We start from the raw sequence: 20,005 nt of genomic DNA on the forward strand, positions 1-20,005 counted from the left end.
ACGAGCATTCTCCGACTGGACAGCTAACAAATCCATCTAGCCACTCGTCTATTGTAGAGTCACTCACTTTGAAGAAGCGTCAGATGCCGAACGCTCCCACGGATGAATTCGAATAGAATAACCAGCGGCAATTATCACCTTCTTTACTAAAAATGCCAGGGAAGCTTGCACTCATGCGCAAGATTTGAAAGGCGAAGCAGTTGTAGGTGACCACTGACGGGCACAAAATTGAGTTTTGGCATCACTGCGGCGTCCTGGTTGACATCGGCGGCATGGCATTTCAATGAACTTACGTTAAGCAAGGCCAGAGTGAACCCGTCGTTTTGGTCGACGTTTTCGTACGCACGTTGCACGCGCCACTTATCGTTTCTAGCGGATGCTTTGCACGCCGAGCCTCTCTAAGCAGAGCGGCCTCTTCCTCGGCCATGCGAACTATCTGCGGCCGGGCCTTGTGGAGCCAATGATCACCAACAGCAGCTTCGACATTCAAATCGCGGCTCTTCTACGGTACAGAGCGCATGCGCACGACGACACGAGGACGAACGAACGAGACGCTATGGCGTGTCTTTCTCGTTCGCAGCAAGTGTCGCCACGATACGGCGAATGCTGGAGCTTTCTAGTGGCCAATGTTGGTCAATCCCTTAAGTGGCCATGCTTGGCTTGACGAACGTGCGCTCGAGGCACGCGTGCACGAGCGCTCGGCCTTTCTTGGTATTTTTACCTCCGGCCACCATCCACAAACGATTTGCTCAACAGCGCTGTTAAAAATTACAGGTGTCGAAGAAGTTTTCGGTGGCCTTATTATACGAAAGGAGAGCAAAATCAGCATTTTCCGCGCCGATTTTGACGCATGAAGCTTCCGTCTACGTCATTCGCTCTCTAGTAATGTCAGCGTCTAGTAAGAAATCCTGGCGTCATGCTCTTCATGACAACGCCAGGGACCGACGCTACGTGAGGAAACGGCCGGAAAGTCAACAAGAAGACCTCGGGGCGTTGAAATTCGCCCGTGCGCGGCTCGTTCGACAGAAGCTGCCGCCGTCAGCAACAACGGCGTCGTCCCAGCCTCCAAGAAACCGTGGCGGAATAAAGACGTGGCGAGGCTTCAAATAAGCATTCGTGGGCGCACTCACGCGCGCGTGCGAGCCACCGGCCGCTCGAGCGATTGAGAGTCGCCAAAAACGGCATACCGCAAAAAAACACGTCGCCGAACGAGACACACAGGCGGACCAAAAAACAAAGTAATGGGAACGCATCCTCCGCGGCCAGAGCCACGGCTTGGCGGGCTCCCAACGGCGGACGTTGCGGTGAAAGCGCGGAGGGGGAAGGAAAGCGATCGCCTTGACGTATTCCTTTGACGGCTTTCAAGGGCGAACGCATCTGCGTTATGGCCGGGGCGCGCATATCCATACAAAGCACGCGGGGAATATCACTTGGAAATGCGAAGCTCGTGCGCACACAGCCCGCCGCGCGCTGGTCGTGCGCGTCTGTGCGTGCGTGCGCCCATGGGCCACGACACGCCTGTCTGCCTGCGCGCCCATATTCGCGCATTTCCATAATCGCGGCAATCTTGCGATGATTCGACTTTCCCGGAATGGAGGAGAGGAATAAAGCGAGGCGGGAAGAAGAGGAGGCAAAAGTAGAGATGGACGCGTGGGGCAACGCGCAACGACGCTGTCAATTGCTGGTGGACTCTTTGCGGAGGACGCGGTCAGGGGCCGAGATGATGCGCAGACGGGAGCGGACGCTCTAAGCAAGCAAACGCGAGATGGTGGCAGCGTTGGAGGCAATGTCTGGGGCGAGGCAGCGTTTGCTTCCTTTCGAGAGGCTCCCCCGCAGATACCGCTGATTCGACGAACCTGTCGTTTCGCTAAGCACTCTTTGGAAAAAAAAAAAAAAACCAAAAAAGAACAAAACAGCGTTCTTACTCAGACGCATCCGGACCTTCCACGAATTCCCAATTCCTACACGCAAATACGGCGCCGCTTACGGTAGACACGCAGATGTTCCCCTTTATCCGTACTTTTACCTGTGTAGGAGGTGAACGCGGTGATAAACAGGACACGTGTGGGGATTTCTGAATGCGTGTTAGTGCCTATACGATAAAGGGGAATAAATGGTAATTCCAGAGTGAGACGCGACCAAGGCTGGCTCCAACGAGATGAACGGAGCGATACGTGAGCTGCGTACCGGCTCGCGGCTGGCACCTTCTCAAAACGCCGAGCGCCCTTCCACAGCACGCTTGAATACCGGCAAGGGAAATGAGTGGATAAGTGAAGACCTGAGATGTGTAAACAAACTGAAATGAGGGAACACCTGAAACGTATATGACTTTTCTTTTCAATTAGTGTGCGCTCTAAGGGCTTATTCAGCTTCATCACCACGCAGTCGAGCGGCCAGTCCATGGCGCCGACAAGCGAATTACAGCAACGAGCGTACCCTTTCAGTGAGAAATGTGATCTGCGATGTGGTAGTGGGCAATGCACAGCATCATGCTAGCATTGCATGATGCCAGGGCGCAGACAAAACTTTCGGGTCAAATCGCATGCTCGACGTCGTCATTCGCCGAAATTTCATTGCTCACTGCATAGACTGGTCAATCAAGAGCACTGTGGTGAAGCTGGACTGCAAGATCGGGTTTATGCGAACTCGCGTCGTTGCTAACCACCAGCTACTTGCAAAACCCGAACGGTGCTTTGAAAAGACAACGCTATAGGAACGTAAACGTGAAAACAAACAAAAAAAAGACAACCCGGAACTTCTGAAGGAAAAAAAGAGCAAAAGCTAAGTGAGATATTGAACAAGAAAGGAGTCAACGCATGCTGCACGAGTGACGGCAAACCTATTGTGGAGTTTGACCAACGGTGTGTCAACCACAAATACAAAGCGTATTGCGACCACCCTTTTTTTCTTGACCCAAGCTGTAGCACGTACGCAACTGACGTTATACCTGTTAGGTTCTAGTTAAACAGGTAATTAACCCTCTACACCGTTGCGGCCGCCATAATATAGCTGCTTTTCAGGCCTACGCTCAGCAAAAACACGGCTCTGACGTTTCTACGTAAATATCAGGCCGACTCAGACGTCGCCACGATTTTAGCCATTTCGACGCATCGAGCGTAAGCCCTGACCAACAAACATACACAGACAAACAAGCGAAAGTTGTCTCCGCGAATCGCATGACTAAAAGGCGCCGAACACGAATGCCCTCGGAAGTAGACATGAAGAGTACGTCCTTGCTCCCGGGAGACTGTGGCAACCTTTTCATGCCTTTTACCAAGCGACGTAGAATGTTATCTTCGACTGCGGCGTCACCAACACGCCAAGCAAGCATACAGGTGAAGCCAGAGGTAATCGAGGGCAACGTCAAGGAATGTAAATTGGAAATATAACACCACTGCAAACGAGATGAACGGGGTTTTCAATGAGTAGCGCCATGCACCAACAAGCCCACCTCAGCTCATTCGTACAAAAGACCTGCCTGCACTTGTTCTCGATTAAACTTGACACGGCTGTCTATAGGCAAGTACACAGAATAGTAATTTTGTAATCCACGCCCGCACACAAGTCAGGCGACGAAAAAAAAGAAAAACGACTAAGATTACGAGCCCACAATGCCTTACGCAGATGGATTGCGGGCTGTGTTTTGCAGCCTTGAAAATCTAGTGCACTTGTTTGTCACAGAGGCATACACACTGACGCTCCTGGAAACGAAGTTGAAATAGTTTCAGCCGTGTTCTGAAATAATGAATTAACAGCCAACCAAGCGACACACTGAGTGTGTCTGATAAATCGAAAACAACAACGTACGTTTATTCTAACACTGACGGATAGCAGACTGGTGCAAAAAAGAAATAAATCAGGCAGTGAACTTCCATACATTTTCCCCTCGTGAAAAGTCAACGTTCAAGATCAAATTTTGTGCTCTTGCCACCTGAATGTCACCGTGTTGAAGGTTCTACTTCAACACGTTTATACGTCGGATAGTTCGACATCTTGCATAAAATTATCAAATGTTCGGGGTCCTGGCAAGGTATAGTTCAGCGTTATCGACTCCTCAAGACTGTCGCATGACAACTGATATCAGAGTGTATTACACCGGTTATTATGTATTGTAACACAACCAGGTCGTTGTACACATACCGGAGCCCGTAAACCCACACTTACATGAAACTGCCTGAGCAACGAGCATGAGCTCAAAAATTCCTAGTACCATTAAACTACCGGAAATACGGACCATATAGCCACGGAAGTTCATGCAGTGAAATACGCCTCGGGTTAGTCCACGGAGCGAAGCAAAAAGAACGAATTTAATGCTATGCCATAACAAATGAAGGTGCTATAAAACCTCGGTGCACATTTCTGCTCGCGCATTTGCCGCGAGCTAAGGGTTGCACCACCCGTACGCACCACACAACATTCGTACCAGGCGCAATGTACGGACGGTGAATGAGTCAAACTTCCTTATTTGTTTTCCTATAGCTGCTTCCACGCAAAAGCGCTGCACACATTCATTTTAAAATGCGAACAGCGATGCAAAACGACAATCCGCTGAACCGCAACTAAACATAAAACTTACTTCGAAAGCTGTCTCGCGCAGTTCCAGCGCTCACAGAAGTCTGGACACAATGTCATTACCCTGGCCTCGCTTGAGCCTTTTTTGCACCGTCAGCTGCAAGTTCAGCGACACCTTGGCAAGCTCACTCAAACAGCGGACGCCTCAACAGGAGCAGCGAATGAATCGAAGGACGCAGGCCGCATGTGTCAGGATCGGTTAATTGCTATGTAGCGCTCTCAAATGCACCCCCCCCCTTCCATGTCTGTACGACAGCATCGTGCCAACCGAGGGAAAAAAAAAAAAAAAAGAAGAGGCAAGGTCTCCGCAACCTAACAATTGCAGTGTCCCAAAAACAAGGCAATGTCAGTCCGCACCACGTCACTTATCGGTGGCATGCTATCGCCACGTGCGAATATTTCCGGTACATAGCAGGTAGCCCGTTCGCCAATGAAGAAAAGAACAGTGCAAATAAGAAGAGGATGAGGAGGAGGCGGGGATCGGGGACCCGACCGGCAGCGGGCGGAGAAAGGCCCGTACCTGGCGTTTCGGGCGGACTGAGCTGGGACACCAGCAGGCTGAGGTCGAGCGGCAGAAGCGGGGGTTGTTCCCGGCTGCGGGCCGGCGGCGTTGCGGCGGGGGTCCCGTCGTCGCGCACCTGGTGGTACATGGCGCGGCGGCGGCAGCTGTCGGCGGGCCGTCCTCCTCCGGGCAGCAGGGGAGCCGAGCGCGCGCCTCCATCGACCGAGTCCCGCGGCGGCACCGCTTCCACTGCCACGCGACCGGACCCCGAGCGACGACCCCGGCGCGCCGCGAGGCGACGCTAGTCGCACCCGCCGGCCGCCCCACGAACCCCGCGCCACCGGCACTCCACACGGGCGCGAACCGCGGACGCGACGGGACGCACGCGCCGGCCCTGTCGCGACTCGCGCTAAGGCGTGACACGCGCAGGAGGAGACGGCACCTCGATCATCGCCCGCCGAGACGGCTCGGGGCGCTGACTCGCACCGAATGAGCAGCGAGTACCGAGCTAGGTGCCTCAGGTTCCTAAGCGAAGAGAGCTTTCACACACCCGCTGGCACGCGGCACGAGGTGCAAACGACCGCGCACAGATATCTTTCGCGCAAACTGTACCGAACCACTTTTTTGGGGAAGAACGAACTGGAAAGCGTTACAGACGTATAAGCTGTCACGATGAGTTTCCTCCAGACAGAATTTTGTCGTTTTCCCGGTTTATTTGTCGCGCTTAAGTGACCCGAAACCTCGTTTATTATTAGAAAAGTTGCTGTTTCAACCAAACTTGACGTCAGTTAGCAAGGTCTGCGATTGTGTAAATCGCCGCGGCCAGATAGCGTAAAAGTTTAGGGAACAAAAACAACTTACCATAAGCTGTTAAGTTACGGCCAACGCCTGCTAGCTAGCCATAAATAGAGCACAGCGTTATGTGATTAAGCGAAAACATAAACATTTCATTGGCCATGCCTGGTCAAAAAATATTCCCTCGCAGAGTACAAAAGCAGTAAATGGTACTTCTTCTTGTTTAAGAAACTGTCATTTCTCGCAATTAGCGGACCGAGTTCGGCATGCAATGTTAGTTGAAATGTCAGCTTCACTATGACAGTTTAACATTACGTATGAAAAAAGCAAATCGAAAGAAAACGGAGTACGGAGATAAAAAGAATGTGTAGTTAGTAACCGATCATGTCAACTAGATGAGTCCTACCATACGCAAAAAAAAAAAATAACAAAAAAACCCACCGGTTGTATTTGACAGTGCGTCGAAGTCGTCATCGAGTCGATTTCGTTTACAGCCAAGTAAACCCACAAAGTTAGTGTAAAATGTCCGCGTTCTTTCCTCCTTCAGGTATTTATATTGTTAAAAAAACATCAAAAATATTTATTCGTCGTGTTGCCATTGACGACGTTCCTTCACCATTCGCTTGGGACATCGCTCTGTGCTTCCGGAACAACGTTACGACAGTTCAACGCGCTTCAGGCGAATAACTGAAATGATTGCTTGTAAGTGAAAACACAGGACAGCCCGTCGACAAAAAAAAAAAAAAAAAAAGAAAGGCTCCTTGCTGAGCACGGAATCGGCTGTCAAACGGCACAGAGGAGGCGACGATGAGCGACGCCACGAGCGACGACACGAGCAGGGGCGGAGGAGTCCAGCGGTGATGGGGGGAGGAGGAGGATGCGTGCGGGGGGCAGACAGGGCGGTGGGAGTACCTGGCCGGAAGAGCTGTAGGCGCAGCATCGGGGGTGCTGCGGGGGCCCGGCGTTCCCCCGGGGGGCCCGGGACACGTTGGCGCCGCAAGGCGCGCAGGTCCACGGGCCGCGCGTCCAGGCCGGTGTCGGCGCCCGCCGCCGTGCTTCCGCTGCTGCTGGCGCCACGGGACGAGCGCGCACACCTCACAGCCCGCGCACACACTCACGCCGGAACGAGGCACGACGACGCAGCGCACGAGGCGCGCCAGCGCCGGTCGCGTGGCCCATCGGGTTCGGATCGCGCCCGACTCCTGTGCGTCCGCCCGATCGAAAGGCGAGGTGGTGCGCAGCTCCGGCTACCGCTGGCTGCGCTCCTGGGCGCGCACGAGCTCTACTCTCTTCTCTACCGAGGAGCGCGCGCGCGCTGCACCGGCGGCCGACGCTGCTCGCATGCGCCACGCGCTCCCCACCACGCACGCGCGCCGACGCCGCCGGGGAGAGGAGGAGGCCCCCATGAGCGCATAGTGCGCACGCGCGCGCCCCACGCAAATCGCGCCTCACCAGCCCCCACCGAAATAGCGCGGAGGAAGAGCGCCGTTCCGGCTCTTTCCATACGCGCTCCCCCCTTTCCGCGCCACCGCGAGACGGAGGATGGGGAGCGACCTTGTCGGAAGATGCTGCCGCCGCTCGTATCCTCCACCACAACGACGCCGCGGCCCAGGGAGAAGTGGCGCTCACGCGGGACGGCTCGGCGCATTGCTCTCGCTCGGAGACCCAGTATGCGCGCCTCGCGCGTGCGCCAGGATGCAAATTAACGCATTCCAACGGCTCGTTCTGCCAGCGCGACATGCACACATCTATTTTCAACGTTAGAAACACCAGTGGGCCATTCGCAGAATGCGATGACTGCAAGCAAATTCATTGTGAAACTGTAATTCAAATTTCTTTGTTTCCATAAAGTTTACGAAAGATGATGTTGCATTTTCCGGAAAAGAAAGTTGCCAGTAGGCAACTTGACAGGCCCTAAAATCTATAAAACGGGGCAATTTTAACCCGATCTTTAATTTATTTCGTCAAAAATACGGTAAGCTTGTTAACGAAAACCACACAAAATGACTTTTGTAAAGTGTATACACAAGGTCCATACGGCTCACTGAATGCGCTAGTGACACATTTTCCTCCAGAAACATTGTATCGAATCTTTTCTCAGTTTCAGCTGACCCAAATGCTGGAACGTAAGGGCGTTATTTGAAGTGATTATAATATTAATTACGACATTAATAATATTAATAAATTGAGGAGGTATTCCACATTTATCTTTAAAGCTCCACCAAGTGAAATTTTGCAGCATGAATGCCCCAACAGTGAACGGCACTGAAAACGTCCGAGGATTGCATGTTAAAGCGCACCAGGGAGCCTGTACACTGCCAAGAACGTCACATTGTGGACGGCTCCAAACGCATCACAATGTTTGTACTCCCTCCTACGAGCACCTTCGAAGAGAGAGAGAGAGAAAGTGTTTATTAAACTGAAAATATTTGCAAGGCGAAGTTTTGCCTCTCGACATAGGGCACAGGTCCCATTGGGGGAGAAAAGAGCATTAAATAAAAAAAAAGCCGTGAAAGGGCATTGGAAAATTAAATATGATAACATTCGATGACATCGCCACCAACTAGCTCCGAAACATTCACCGCTCGTAGCTCCTTCCCCACGTTGATGCGCAGGCACCGGGATCGAATCTGCGGCCGGGGGGTGGCGGGGAAAACTAAGGCCGCAGATTCAGCTGTTCCCGGCCGTCTGCATACCCACGTGGGGCCTGCATTCGGCGGCGCCTTTGTTCCACAAATTTGGCTCACGGCTCGAAGCGAGGACAAAGGGCGGCTGGCACGCCCTCTCCCGCGCCGATCCCAGTATAGACGCAAACGGCGGGGAGGGCGCGGCGCGGGACTTGTTCCCGCAAGCCGGAGGCTAGTACGAGCGCACGCGCACAGTTGCATCCGAGCTCCGAATTCGGGCGTCGTGGAGGGCCTCCCGCTTGTGAGGTCCGCGAGCTTGCGTTTCACTGCTCGCCCTAAAACTGAAAGCACGGATGGTTGACGCAATGGAATTCTTTTTTTATCAATCAATCAATCAATCAATCAATCAATCAATCAATCAATCAATCAATCAATCAATCAATCAATCAATCAATCAATCAATCAATCAATCAATCAATCAATCAATCTTTATCACGGTGCCCAAGGATAGCCGCGGGCGTCTGTGCTGGCACTAGAATAACCGACATAAAATAATAATAAAAATAATAATAAAAACTACTTCAGCCCGTTTCCGTAATGAATGTAGCTTTATTTCGATGCGACACTTCGTTAACACCTTCAAGAGGCAAGCCGCTCTTGTAACTGGAACTAATGTTCTCGCAGAACGTGGCAAAAGGCAAGGCAATGAGGCATCGAGCTTTGACTATCTTCGGTCCACTAGATTTGGGGACTCATACAGGCCTCACTTGCTCCGGCTTGCAATGAGGGAGAGAGGCTGCTGAGAGTGGGACACCGCAAAAGCCGTACTGGAGGCTCAACTCTTTCACCATCGTTGAGCGACTTAAAGGGACACCGAAGTAAATTTGTCAAGCTTCCGTTTCTGCTTGCACTGCGTAGACTGGCTCAAATTAACACACTTTTCATCTTTTATCCCCTTGATAAGTCCGTAATTATTTTATAAAGCCCGATATACGGTCTGCGGCGGCCGCATCAACTAACGGCTGTGACGTCGGGAAGAGGTGCACCGTGATTGGACGATGTCCATGATTAGCATTCAAACAAGTTTCGGTTTCGATTCTGTAAAACAACATGCTTGACATCCGACGTTATCGTGGGATGTGCATTCTCGATATATCAATCATCGCCATACCGCGCTTCTGCCTCGTTGTCGGCTGTAAAATGCCTAAGATAAGCCTCCCAGGACGGCTTGGAATCGTAGCAGTCACTAGCTGAGGCTTACGCAGTGGATGAACGCCCTCCGCGCCACCGTAGACGCTCAAACGCCATGCGCTTTTCCCCAATATTTGGAGCCCGCCTCAATCATGCCTGTATCGTAAAAAGCGTGTTCGCACCAGGCCAAGGGTCTGCTGATTCTGGTCTGGGCCCAGTGCCCGCAAGCAGTCGGTGCTTATGGCAACAGCACGCCAACGAGAACTCGCTAGCGCGTCAGCGGCAGCCTGCGCGCGTTCTGCTAACTCGCTCGTGGAGCAGTGAACGTTACGGCCCAAAAATGATGAACTCAGTATAGAAAACATCGACCGAATACTAAAAAATCAACTTACAAAAAAACAAAACAAAAATGTACCCTCAGGGATTCGAACTTGCCACGGCCCAGCGCTGGCGGCGTTGGAAATATGAGGTATATGATGTATAACCAGTTAACACTTTTATTTAGTTTAAGCATTTTAAGCAGCTTAGGTGACTATTTGTTGTGTAGCGCCCGTGCAATAAGCGTCCCCCAAATTTCCTCAAATTTCCACTATATCTCACGTCTAGCAATCGCAGTTAGACGGAAAAGCGTTCGCAGATGTGTGGTCGTGCATGCTGACCGCTGTGCTTGTTCACCAAGCGCAACAAAGTGCTTCCTTCTCCCTAGTTTTACGCTTTACGGTAAAAATTTCAGTTTTTCTTTTATTTCCTTAGTACCTATTGACTTTTCTGACTCTTCTCCCGCCTTCAAGTGGCCTTAGATTTTCCTACTAGGGAAGCAGTAAGCGAAGCGTCGCATGTGCGCTTGTGCAACGCTTGTGTGGAGCGACCTGGACTTGGAGCTTGATACAGTGTACAAACTAGCAAAGTAAAGAAAGGCACACTCTTCCATTCACAAACGTGTCGTGGCTTAGTTTCAGCTGAGCGAACGAAATGGGCGACCTGTCGGCGGCCGGCGGACTAAACTGACTAAACGCTGGGCCGACTGACTCTGTCGGAAGGTCGGCGAGCCACGCAGGAGTGCCGTCAAGCCAAGTCATTTCATCCTGACGTCACACGAAAACGCCACGGAGAATGGGCGAGGATTCAGAGAGGAGGACAGCACTTCCGAATTGATTTTTCTACTAAATAAATTCGCGTAAACGCACTGAGAGTGGTCGAAACATGGCCTATAGACTCCGGACTACAATTCGCGCTAGTGATCCTGCAATGTTTACAAATCACTACGGTGTCCCTTTAAAGGGACCCTGCGAAACTTTCGAAAAGCGCTTTCACTTTTTCCTTCGCGTCTGAAACCACTGAGAAAGCTATCGCTATCGCCAGCACGGAGCAGCACTGCGTGATTTGCTCGTGGCACCATATCTACGCCTTCCAATTCTGCTTCGTTTTTATGGCTTTTTTTTAGAAAGCTGCTATCGAAAAGCGTTCATTCCTGCAACTGAAGGAAACCCGGCCAACAACCCGCCGCGGTGGCTCAGTGGCTAAGGCGTTGCGCTGCTGAGCACGAGGTCGCGGTTTCGATTCCCAGCCGCGGCGGCCGCTTTTCTGATGGAGGCGAAAACCAAAAACACCCGTGTGTTCGAGATTTCAGCGCACGTTAAAGATCCCCAGGTGGTTAAAATTAATCCGTAGCCCTCCACTACGGCGCGCCTCATCGCCTGCGTTGCGTCGGCGCGTTAAAGCCTGCAATCAAATCGAAACCGGCCACCACCTGCTACATGGTCTTAGTGACGTATTTTGAGCCCTCGAAGAACATCAAGACCGGGAAAGAGAGAAAAATCTTTTTGAGCGAGTTTACAAGTTACGTGATGGGCATAAAGCAGCAGTAATGTTTGGCTGAGGTACTTTGTGTGTTGGGTGACTATGTTCTGCAAGCATGTAAGATTTCAAGAAAAGTTGAGAAAAAACGTTTCAGGGTCCCTTTAACAGGGAAATGCAAGAAAAACCTTCCGCTCTCGGGAAACAAAAAAAGAAAAAGACGCAAGATCAACTGCTATATAGATATTTCAAAATGCGAGAGCGCCTCACCCTCTCCCCTCTCCCTCTATCTTTCTCGCTAACTTGCGGTTTTTCTTGATGCGCGCGCCTTGCTCCCGCTTTAGAATCCCGCAACACGTCTCACCTTTTCGCCCTGCCAGACGATCTTTCACATCTGATTCACACTTGCAGAATCGTCAAAGGCAACAGAAGGCAGCGCGTGTCCTCGGAGCCCGAGCACAGCTCTCGCAGGGAAGGTGCTCTAGATCGGGACAGGTAAGCGACAGCGAACAAACTAGAGGCACGTGCACCGCTTTCTCAGTCGCCAAAGAAGCGCCCACATCGCAGTCGGCGTACACGCCGATGACAATAGCGGCCGCAGCGTCCTCGCGTTGACAGTACACCGAGCCGAACAAGAGATTCAATTCGACAATCCCGTCCCCACTGCGGCCGTGCGAATAAAAAAGGGCCAGTTGCCTTGTTTGACCACCAATGGCGGAGCGAAAGTAAAGTGAAACGGGTATCTTTGTTCCCGCGAATACATGGCCGACATACATGCACTGGGAATCGATGTAACGAGATCAGCGCGTCTCGTATGTGCGACCCCCACTCCGAGCCTCCTGCAGCTTGTTTGCACGGCTTTGTGCGCGACTACTTCGTGGCACGCGCTATATATACGCACACAAACACACACACACACACGGCCGCCGCAGTTGCCGCAATTCTGTACAGATTCAGATTTACAAAATCGTGGAAACGACGCTGCGGAGCTGCTTGCTCACCGCTGTTGTTGACGACGAAACCCCAAAATGAAAGGCATAGGCCTTGTTGAAAAGCCCGGGAAGCAACTATGTATTTCGATACGATGTGGGTGGAAGAGGACGAGGTTTAGCCGCGGCTCTTCCACACACGGCAGGAGAGCTTCACAAAAACACGTCACTGAATACGTTCGCTTTCATGCTTTCGTCCCGAACAAAGACATGCGGAGGAAACAGACGAGAGAGAGAGAGAGAGAGAGAGAGAGAGAGAGAGAGAGAGAGAGAGAGAGAGAGAGAGAGAGAGAGAGACCGCCTTAATTAACCACAAAGTATCACAAATACCGTCAGAAATGACAACCACTGAAGGATGACCCGTGCGCTGAGAGAAAACGAAATGGTTAAATGCAATGCGTTCCACTTGGGTAAGCAACCTGTACTTTTTTAATACAAAAAATGGCTGCGGTTTAGCGCAGCTAACCTTGGATATGCAAAGCAAAAGCTTGGCCTAGTCTGGTTGAGTTTTGGTTTCGCTTGGTTAACCTTTGATGTAGCTGTAGTGCCGACCACGGCTTAACGCCGTTCGGTCCCGTGGAACGTTCACAGAAGGAGGCCCGCCTCGCTTTCATTCACGGCGAACGCGGCGTTCCTCTTCGCGGGCGCGAGACAAGTCACGTAGCCCGAGACGACTCAGCGGCGCATGCGTGGGAGGCGGGGGGGTTGGTCGGCTGAGCGACCGCAACCGCGGCGGCCGCCGCCGCTAGTTGAGCAGAACTGAAAACGGAGCCCTGTGCGGAGCGCCGAAAGCGGGCCACGCGAAATACGCGTTGCGCTTCAAGGCAACGTTACCAGCTTCAAGGGGTGTGTCGCAGGGTGTGTGTGTGCGGTCAAAAGGGAAACTTGCGCATCCGCGGCGAAAACGATGGACGGAAGTAGTGAAACTTCGTTTTAGAAGAAAGGCAGCAGTTCGCTACAGCACTGCGTTCAGGTAATAATTATTAAGCGAACATCAATCCCGTGGAAAGCTTTCGAAGAAGCTCGTTGATGTCCGCTGGGCATCACAGGCGATAAAGGAGGCTGCAACAAAGCTCTTACGTGTTAATCAGAGGGATAGGCGTCCCCGTTTATCAGCACGTTAGTTAGTGCCAAAGCGCCGTGCAAGCACGCCGACGTGGCCCGTAATCTGTACGAGTACGTATCCGTACACGCGCCTAAACAAACCCGTGGGTGCTTGAGCAGCGGAAAGTGAGCATCGGGAGCAACGGCCGCCGCCACTCTCCCTCCAGGGTCGCAATAATCCGGTTGTTTTTCCTACGAGCCATTCGCCAGGTTTGGTTGACACATTTCGCCGCGCAAGCCCGTCAACACGTACACACACCAACCCGCACCCAACCCCGGTCCGCATGACCTGGTATGGTTAAGACACGAGCCCGGTGAGCACTAAGCACGCAAAGAGAGGGAAATCACGCGGCAACGGCCTGACGGAAAAGGAAGAACGAAACGGTAGCAAGAAAAACGAGAGGACGCGGAGAGATGAGGCAAGTCGGGCGCGAAAAGCAAAACGCGCGTGTCCCTTCCCCCCCTCGGACTCACGAAAATCAGACCCGGGCCGGGCTGTGAGAGGCGGCCGGGGCTCGCGGGATTACGAAGGCGGAGATAATCCGCTGCGATTAATTATCGCGGAATTAGGAGGAGGGCGCCGCCGGGAAACTAAACCGTTTATCAGGGCCACCGGCCACGCAGCACCGCTCCCACGACAACAAGCAGCCCAAGGGGTCACTGGCAACGGCGACGACGGATCGGGATTCCTACACTCGTCCACCAGCGCCCTCGGCTGCAAGCGCGGCGGTACACCGCTCAGGGTGCCCGTGGAGGCCGAGCTGTGCGCACTTGATCCGTGCAGCCCAACAGCCGCAACGAGCGGCTGTCGGGCGCAGTGGACGAGAGCGCGGAAAGGAGCAAGGGAAATGGCCACGAATCACAGCGGAAAGGACGCAACTAGACATACTAACAGGTACTCGAGAACAAAATACAGACATTCGTTGAGAAGCTCGCAACGCGTGCTAATTATACGAGCACTAACCCCCACGTCTTGAAATGAAAATAGTTGAAAACGTACTGAAAAAATTAGTTACGCACTCGCAGGTTGTGCGAGTTACCTGTACGCCTCTGGAACAGCAAAGACAAGCGCGGTGCGGGTTTTTAGTGCTCTAGTGAGTTTCCTGAGAGACTATGAAGCAGACGCTAGCTTGTGACTGCCTGCCTCAGTAATTTTTTTTCTGTATATGTGTGCGTGTGTTCGTCTGACGGTTAGTCCTTCTTTTTTCTTTGTATTTATTACCGCTGCCAGTTTTAGCGGTTAACTGTTATTACATGCTCACCAACCATCTGAAGTCGCAATACCCGCATTATGCAGGGCTGACTTCTTCGGTCTCACTAAAGAACTCTCTATCTCTATCTCTCTCTCCTGTGGGGTATGGCACATTCCCTGTGGGGTATGGTTTTCCAGACTGCATACATGCAACAGGTGCAACAGTGTCTTCAAGGTCCTAAGACTTCGACATAACCGGAGAACAGGTAGAGAGAAATCATGGCCAACATTATTTTTTTATGTTTCTCATTAGGCTTAAGATTTGTTCCGTTCTTACGGCTGGCTACACAGGGAAGCCAAGGCACAAAACGACGCCACAATTTCTGGATCTAATCACAAGAGTCTTCAGCCCACAAGTCCCTCTTTGTTCCGCGGCTACGTGAAAAAATGGAGAGAGTAAAATCTCCCTCAGACCTTTCCCTTCTCACCACCTCCACGACTGCCTCCAAGGTCAAAGTCATCTCGAACGATGTGAATGGCACGACACCCCCCAATCGCGCCTCCTTCCTGGATATGTGCGGTTGTGGAAGTGTGCCCGGCATGGAGACGGTAAGCACTGCTCACCAATTACATATTCTCTCGCCTTTTTTGTATCGAGACACGAGTTCCGCAAAGCGGGAGAGCTCCTTCTTCGAGACGTAGACTGGCCTTGCGATTGCCCTAGCATCTGGAATTTGATGCAGAAACTGAACTCGACCCAGAAAGAGAGGAGCTGGTAGTAAAGGCTGAACTCAACATATAAAAAAAAAAAACCATAACAGATGAGACCGCATGTGAGGGCCAGCAAAAGCCGTCACCATTATTATTCCGATGCGTGGCGAGGAAAGGAGGAAGACACGGGACCGCCAGGCTACACAATCGCTTGCACAACTCTACCAACACGTTCCATGCGGGCAGGGGCAGCACGAAGACAGCTGCCGGTGCAGACAAAGCGTATACGATTGGACTGCATCCAATAAAAGCTCCAGCGCCACTGCGCGAGGCCCTTTCATTTAGAATCGGCCGCGCGTCGGGGCACCTTGAGGCGTGATGAGCGAGGCCAGGCAGAGGAAGTGGGAGCCCGGCATGTCGCTATGCACAATCTTCGCCTTTCCTCTCCGACGGCAAACGCCTGCTAGAGACGAGATCGCGAAACATACTTCCGGCTTCGTACGCGGCTGGGCTCTGGCTACACCGTCTTGACGAAATTCATACTTGTGAGACAGTAAACACCCGACCATTGAAAAACATCGCACAATCACAACATAACTGTGACTTCTTTCGAAGAGAGAGAGAGAGAGAGAGAGAGAGAGAGAGAGAGAGAGAGAGAGAGAGAGAGAGAGAGAGAGAGAGAGAGAGAGAGAGAGAGAGAGAGAGAGAGAGAGAGAGAGAGAGAGAGAGAGATGGTGTTGCGGTTGAATTACGCAGTGGTAGTGTAAAAAATCGGCTCAGTCTTCTTATACAAAAGGGCACCAAGTAAAAAGAGGCAAGAAAACGGAAAACACCTAGCCTGTGTAGAGCCTTAAGTCAAGGAGAAAATGAGGGTCCGCATACCCCCGTAGCGAACAATGAGCAGACGAAAAAGCGTACTGCAACCTAACGAAACGCACTATACGTGCGACCATCGAACAGGAAAAGCTGGGAGAAAGTAAAGCGGGGAGCAGCACTTGGTAGTCAATAACAAGGGCTCGCTCCTCGTCGCCCCCGCGCCCCCAAACCTTGGCGCGGGCCACACTTGGCTAGCAATTTCTCCCAATTCCCCCACGCGCACGTTGCCCGGACTGAGGGCGCGCGTGTATACCTACAAATACGCAATCGGCGGGGGGACGACGACCACGATGCGCGCGGGCTGTTGGCAGACGCCTGGGCAGACGAAAAGCCCCGCCGTGGGAAAGTAAGGAAACGGAGCAAAAAGGACGCCAGGGAAGGCCGGATAGCACGCACTACAAACACAGGAAGAAGAAGCAAAGACAGCGAGGCATGGCCCCAAATAAGGCAGAGAGGAGCAGGGCGGGGAGTGGAACACACACCGGTGCACCGGGGGAATTTTCCGGTCCTCGGCGCTGGCGCGCGCGCGGCTTCTGATTCATATGCAAATGCGGCGGCGGAGGGAAGAGAGACGGGAGAGGGCGGCCGGTGTTGCCTCACGGACTGGAGCGCGCGCTGGGCGGTGCCTTTGAGAATATTTGCTCGTGCGCACAGGAGAAGACATCCCTGCGCCGTGATATGCAAATGAGGGCGGGGGAGAGCGCACGCGCTCCCGACGCCGCCGACGTCACCGGCGCTGCGCTCGACGGTGCAGCGGCGGCGGCGGCGGCGGCGTCGGCGCGTCGGCGGAGAAGGAGCAGAGGGACGGAGGGCCTGGCGCGAGCGCGCGCCGCCTTCGCAACCGCGGCCTCTACGCGGCAACCTTGCACGAGAGAATCGGCGGTCAGGTCTTTTTCTTAAGCCCTCAGCACCCGAGAATGGGCTCCCGACAACACTAAGATTAACCTTCCTAACCTAACTAAACACTCACTGCGGAAAAAAAGACGAAGGCCGCAGAGAGACATGCGACACAATGTGAACTTTTGTGTAGCCTTTGGCTCTTTGCGCAGGGAACGTTTAGTATGAAGTACCAACTCGGACAAACCTACACATTGTTGCATAACCAAGGTTAACTTGTCCCACCCTTTTCACTCTGGGTGCGTGCTACGAACGTTGGTAGTGTGTAAAAACAGAAGTACCGCTATAGGGTTTTAGTTTATCGCAAACTGCGCGGGTACGGTTACGCGAAAGATGTATTTAAAACAAAGAAAGAAAGCTGCGAGCACGAATATTTCAAGTTTTCAATACGAATCTAATGGGTGTTGAAATTTGACAAGCATTCAATACGAATATTAATTTAAAAAAACTTACAATAACCTAAACTGTGATATATTCAAATTAAATATTTGTTTTAATCGAATAATCTGTTTTGGCCACACAGCCGAGCGTATTACCAATATTTACGCCTGCACCAAAATATTCAAATTAAATATTTGTTTTAATCGAATAATCTGTTTTGGCCACACAGCCGAGCGTTTACCAATATTTACGCCTGCACCAATATTTACGCCTGCACCAAATCCCTGCTTGAATGACTGCCAAACATGCTATACCCCAGTACTTTGAATTCGAGAATGAATGATGGCAGTGTCGCACATTGGCCGACGTGGAAGCAAACACACGCTCTAATAATTTATGTTTTTGCTCTCGCTTACTGCAGGTCGAGAGTGCGTACAACCGCTAACGGCAATGCATCTTTCAAGAAGTACACAATATGATTTTCGGGGAAATACCCCGTATTTGGTTGCACACAAGATGTCAGATGGACGTGACAAAATTATGTGAGAGAGGGATAGTGGTGCGCTACAAGGACGCCTTTTGTTTCTTTGCATGTTCCCATGGTGTAACCGATGACACAAACTTCAGTCCCTTCTCAACAGCCAAGAATAGAAGCACAAAAAAGGAGGTAGACGCAACTAAATGCGCCGACCAGTTGGCAAAAAAAGCCGTGACGGGGGGCAAAATTCACGCTTCCCTTTGTCCCGGAGGCTCCTCATTTACTTGGGTCCATCATTATCCCGCAAAGGACGCGAGACTGCTCTCCAGACGGGCACCGAAAAGTGGTGGGAAGGGCGCGGACGGGTGGAAACCCGTCTCTCTACTTTTCTCTCCGCTTATCTGATTCTACTGAGGCCCTGGCAGGCTCATCAGCGGGCGTGGCGGTGTTGGCTCACGTTACCTTTGCGGACCCTCTGCTCGCCAAAGTCATCGTCGTCCACCGAAACGCTCAAGCGACGGCAGTGGTCCAAGCCTTTTAACGTCATTTCCTGGCGACTTTCATCCAAGGGCGCGTGAAACGGACTGCGAAGCTTACCTGCAAAGAAAGAAGAAAGCGAAAAAAAAAAATGAAGCAAACTGTAATACCACCGAGGGTATCGAAGTACGAACTGGTACCTAATAAAGCTGCTTTATATATAACGAACACGACAGCGTTCTGTGAAAACCTGCGAGAAAGTGAACCAGCGCGTTCTGCAAGTAAATCCCGGCTCTGCGGTATTTATACATACAGCAGCGGAGAAACAGCAGCGCCTCGACTGAAGGTGCAACACATCCGGAAAGGCACGGCCGAATGCCCCTAGGGAGACGCACTTGCTGTATTTGTTTCCCGTCATTTCGGTAGAGGCAGCAAGACGACGACGAGCTGCACAGAAATATTCGAAATGAGTGCCTACATTTAAATATTGGATGTGTCACAGCAATAACTAAGTACAGTTTTCATTTAAGCCTAGGCGATATAATATATTGAGCGACCTTCTCATGTATCAAAAGAATATAAACATTTCGATTCAATGACTGATTGATTTCCCGACACGCTTTTGCTAAGCTCAGAAGTCGTATCTATATAAAGTGTGAACCATCGCGATGACTCAGTGGCTAAGGCACGGTGCTGATGAGCCCAAGGTCGTAGGTTCGATTCCGGCCACGGCGGCCGCTTTTCAGATGAAGGAGGAAATACCCGTGTGTCGGGATTTTGGTGCACCTTAAGGATCCCCATATAATCAAAATTAATCCGGAGCCCTCCACTACGGCGCGCCTCACAGCCCTCGTGTTGCTTCGGCGCGTTAAACCCCATAAATCTGCATCTAAAAATACTGGTGAAAAATTCCAGCGAATTGTATGAATCTTTTTACCTCTCTCTCTTCTAAGCCTTGAGTGCTTCCATTGAAAAATCGTACACGTGAAAGCAATACCAGGAAAAAGAAAGAAAAAAAAAACATGATACGTTGCTCGCGTACTTCCCAGGACACCAGTACACGACGTGTATTCAAAACAGAGAAAACGAACAGCTTGGGACAGCGAATGCGAAACACGAATAGATTATCCACGCGAACTGGACACAAGGCCCGTGGTGGCCTTACAGCGCGCATATAAACGACTCGCAAATAGCGAGCGACCGGCTCGGACCCGGAACGACGTAATAAAACGCAGCTGTTTCGCCTTTTTCTGGGAAGGGCACGGCGCGTAATGAGGCCAAGCAATAGCGGGAGCTTGGGGCAGAAGTGCGCGCTCTTTCCTCTGCGGCAAGCGAAGGCTGCAGATGCACGTGGCAAGATATAAACGACGTGGGGGAGAGAACGCACAGGATTCATATATGCTGGAAATGTGTAGA

General features: G+C 51.8%; 1 protein-coding gene across 6 annotated transcripts in view; it reads right to left on the reverse strand.

Annotated features, from left to right (window-relative positions):
- LOC144179063 (uncharacterized) overlaps positions 1–20,005 on the reverse strand; it is a 367,429-nt gene that overhangs the window by 179,871 nt on the left and 167,553 nt on the right. For 2 of the 6 annotated variants that reach the window (XM_077707253.1, XM_077707254.1), the window contains exon 4: positions 18,575–18,709. In XM_077707253.1, the coding sequence (XP_077563379.1) occupies positions 18,575–18,659 (85 nt within the window). In that variant the 5' untranslated portion in view covers positions 18,660–18,709. Of the gene's footprint in view, positions 1–5,092; positions 5,327–6,781; positions 7,236–18,574; positions 18,710–18,902; positions 19,033–20,005 lie in introns of those variants that run through there. The other 4 variants (XM_077707255.1, XM_077707260.1, XM_077707256.1 and 1 more) reach the window with 4 other exon arrangements.

Source organism: Haemaphysalis longicornis, unplaced genomic scaffold (assembly GCF_048455015.1).
Source record: "Haemaphysalis longicornis isolate Haplotype H1 unplaced genomic scaffold, Haemaphysalis longicornis Haplotype H1 scaffold_4, whole genome shotgun sequence".
In the NCBI taxonomy this organism is placed as follows: Eukaryota; Metazoa; Arthropoda; class Arachnida; order Ixodida; family Ixodidae; genus Haemaphysalis; species Haemaphysalis longicornis.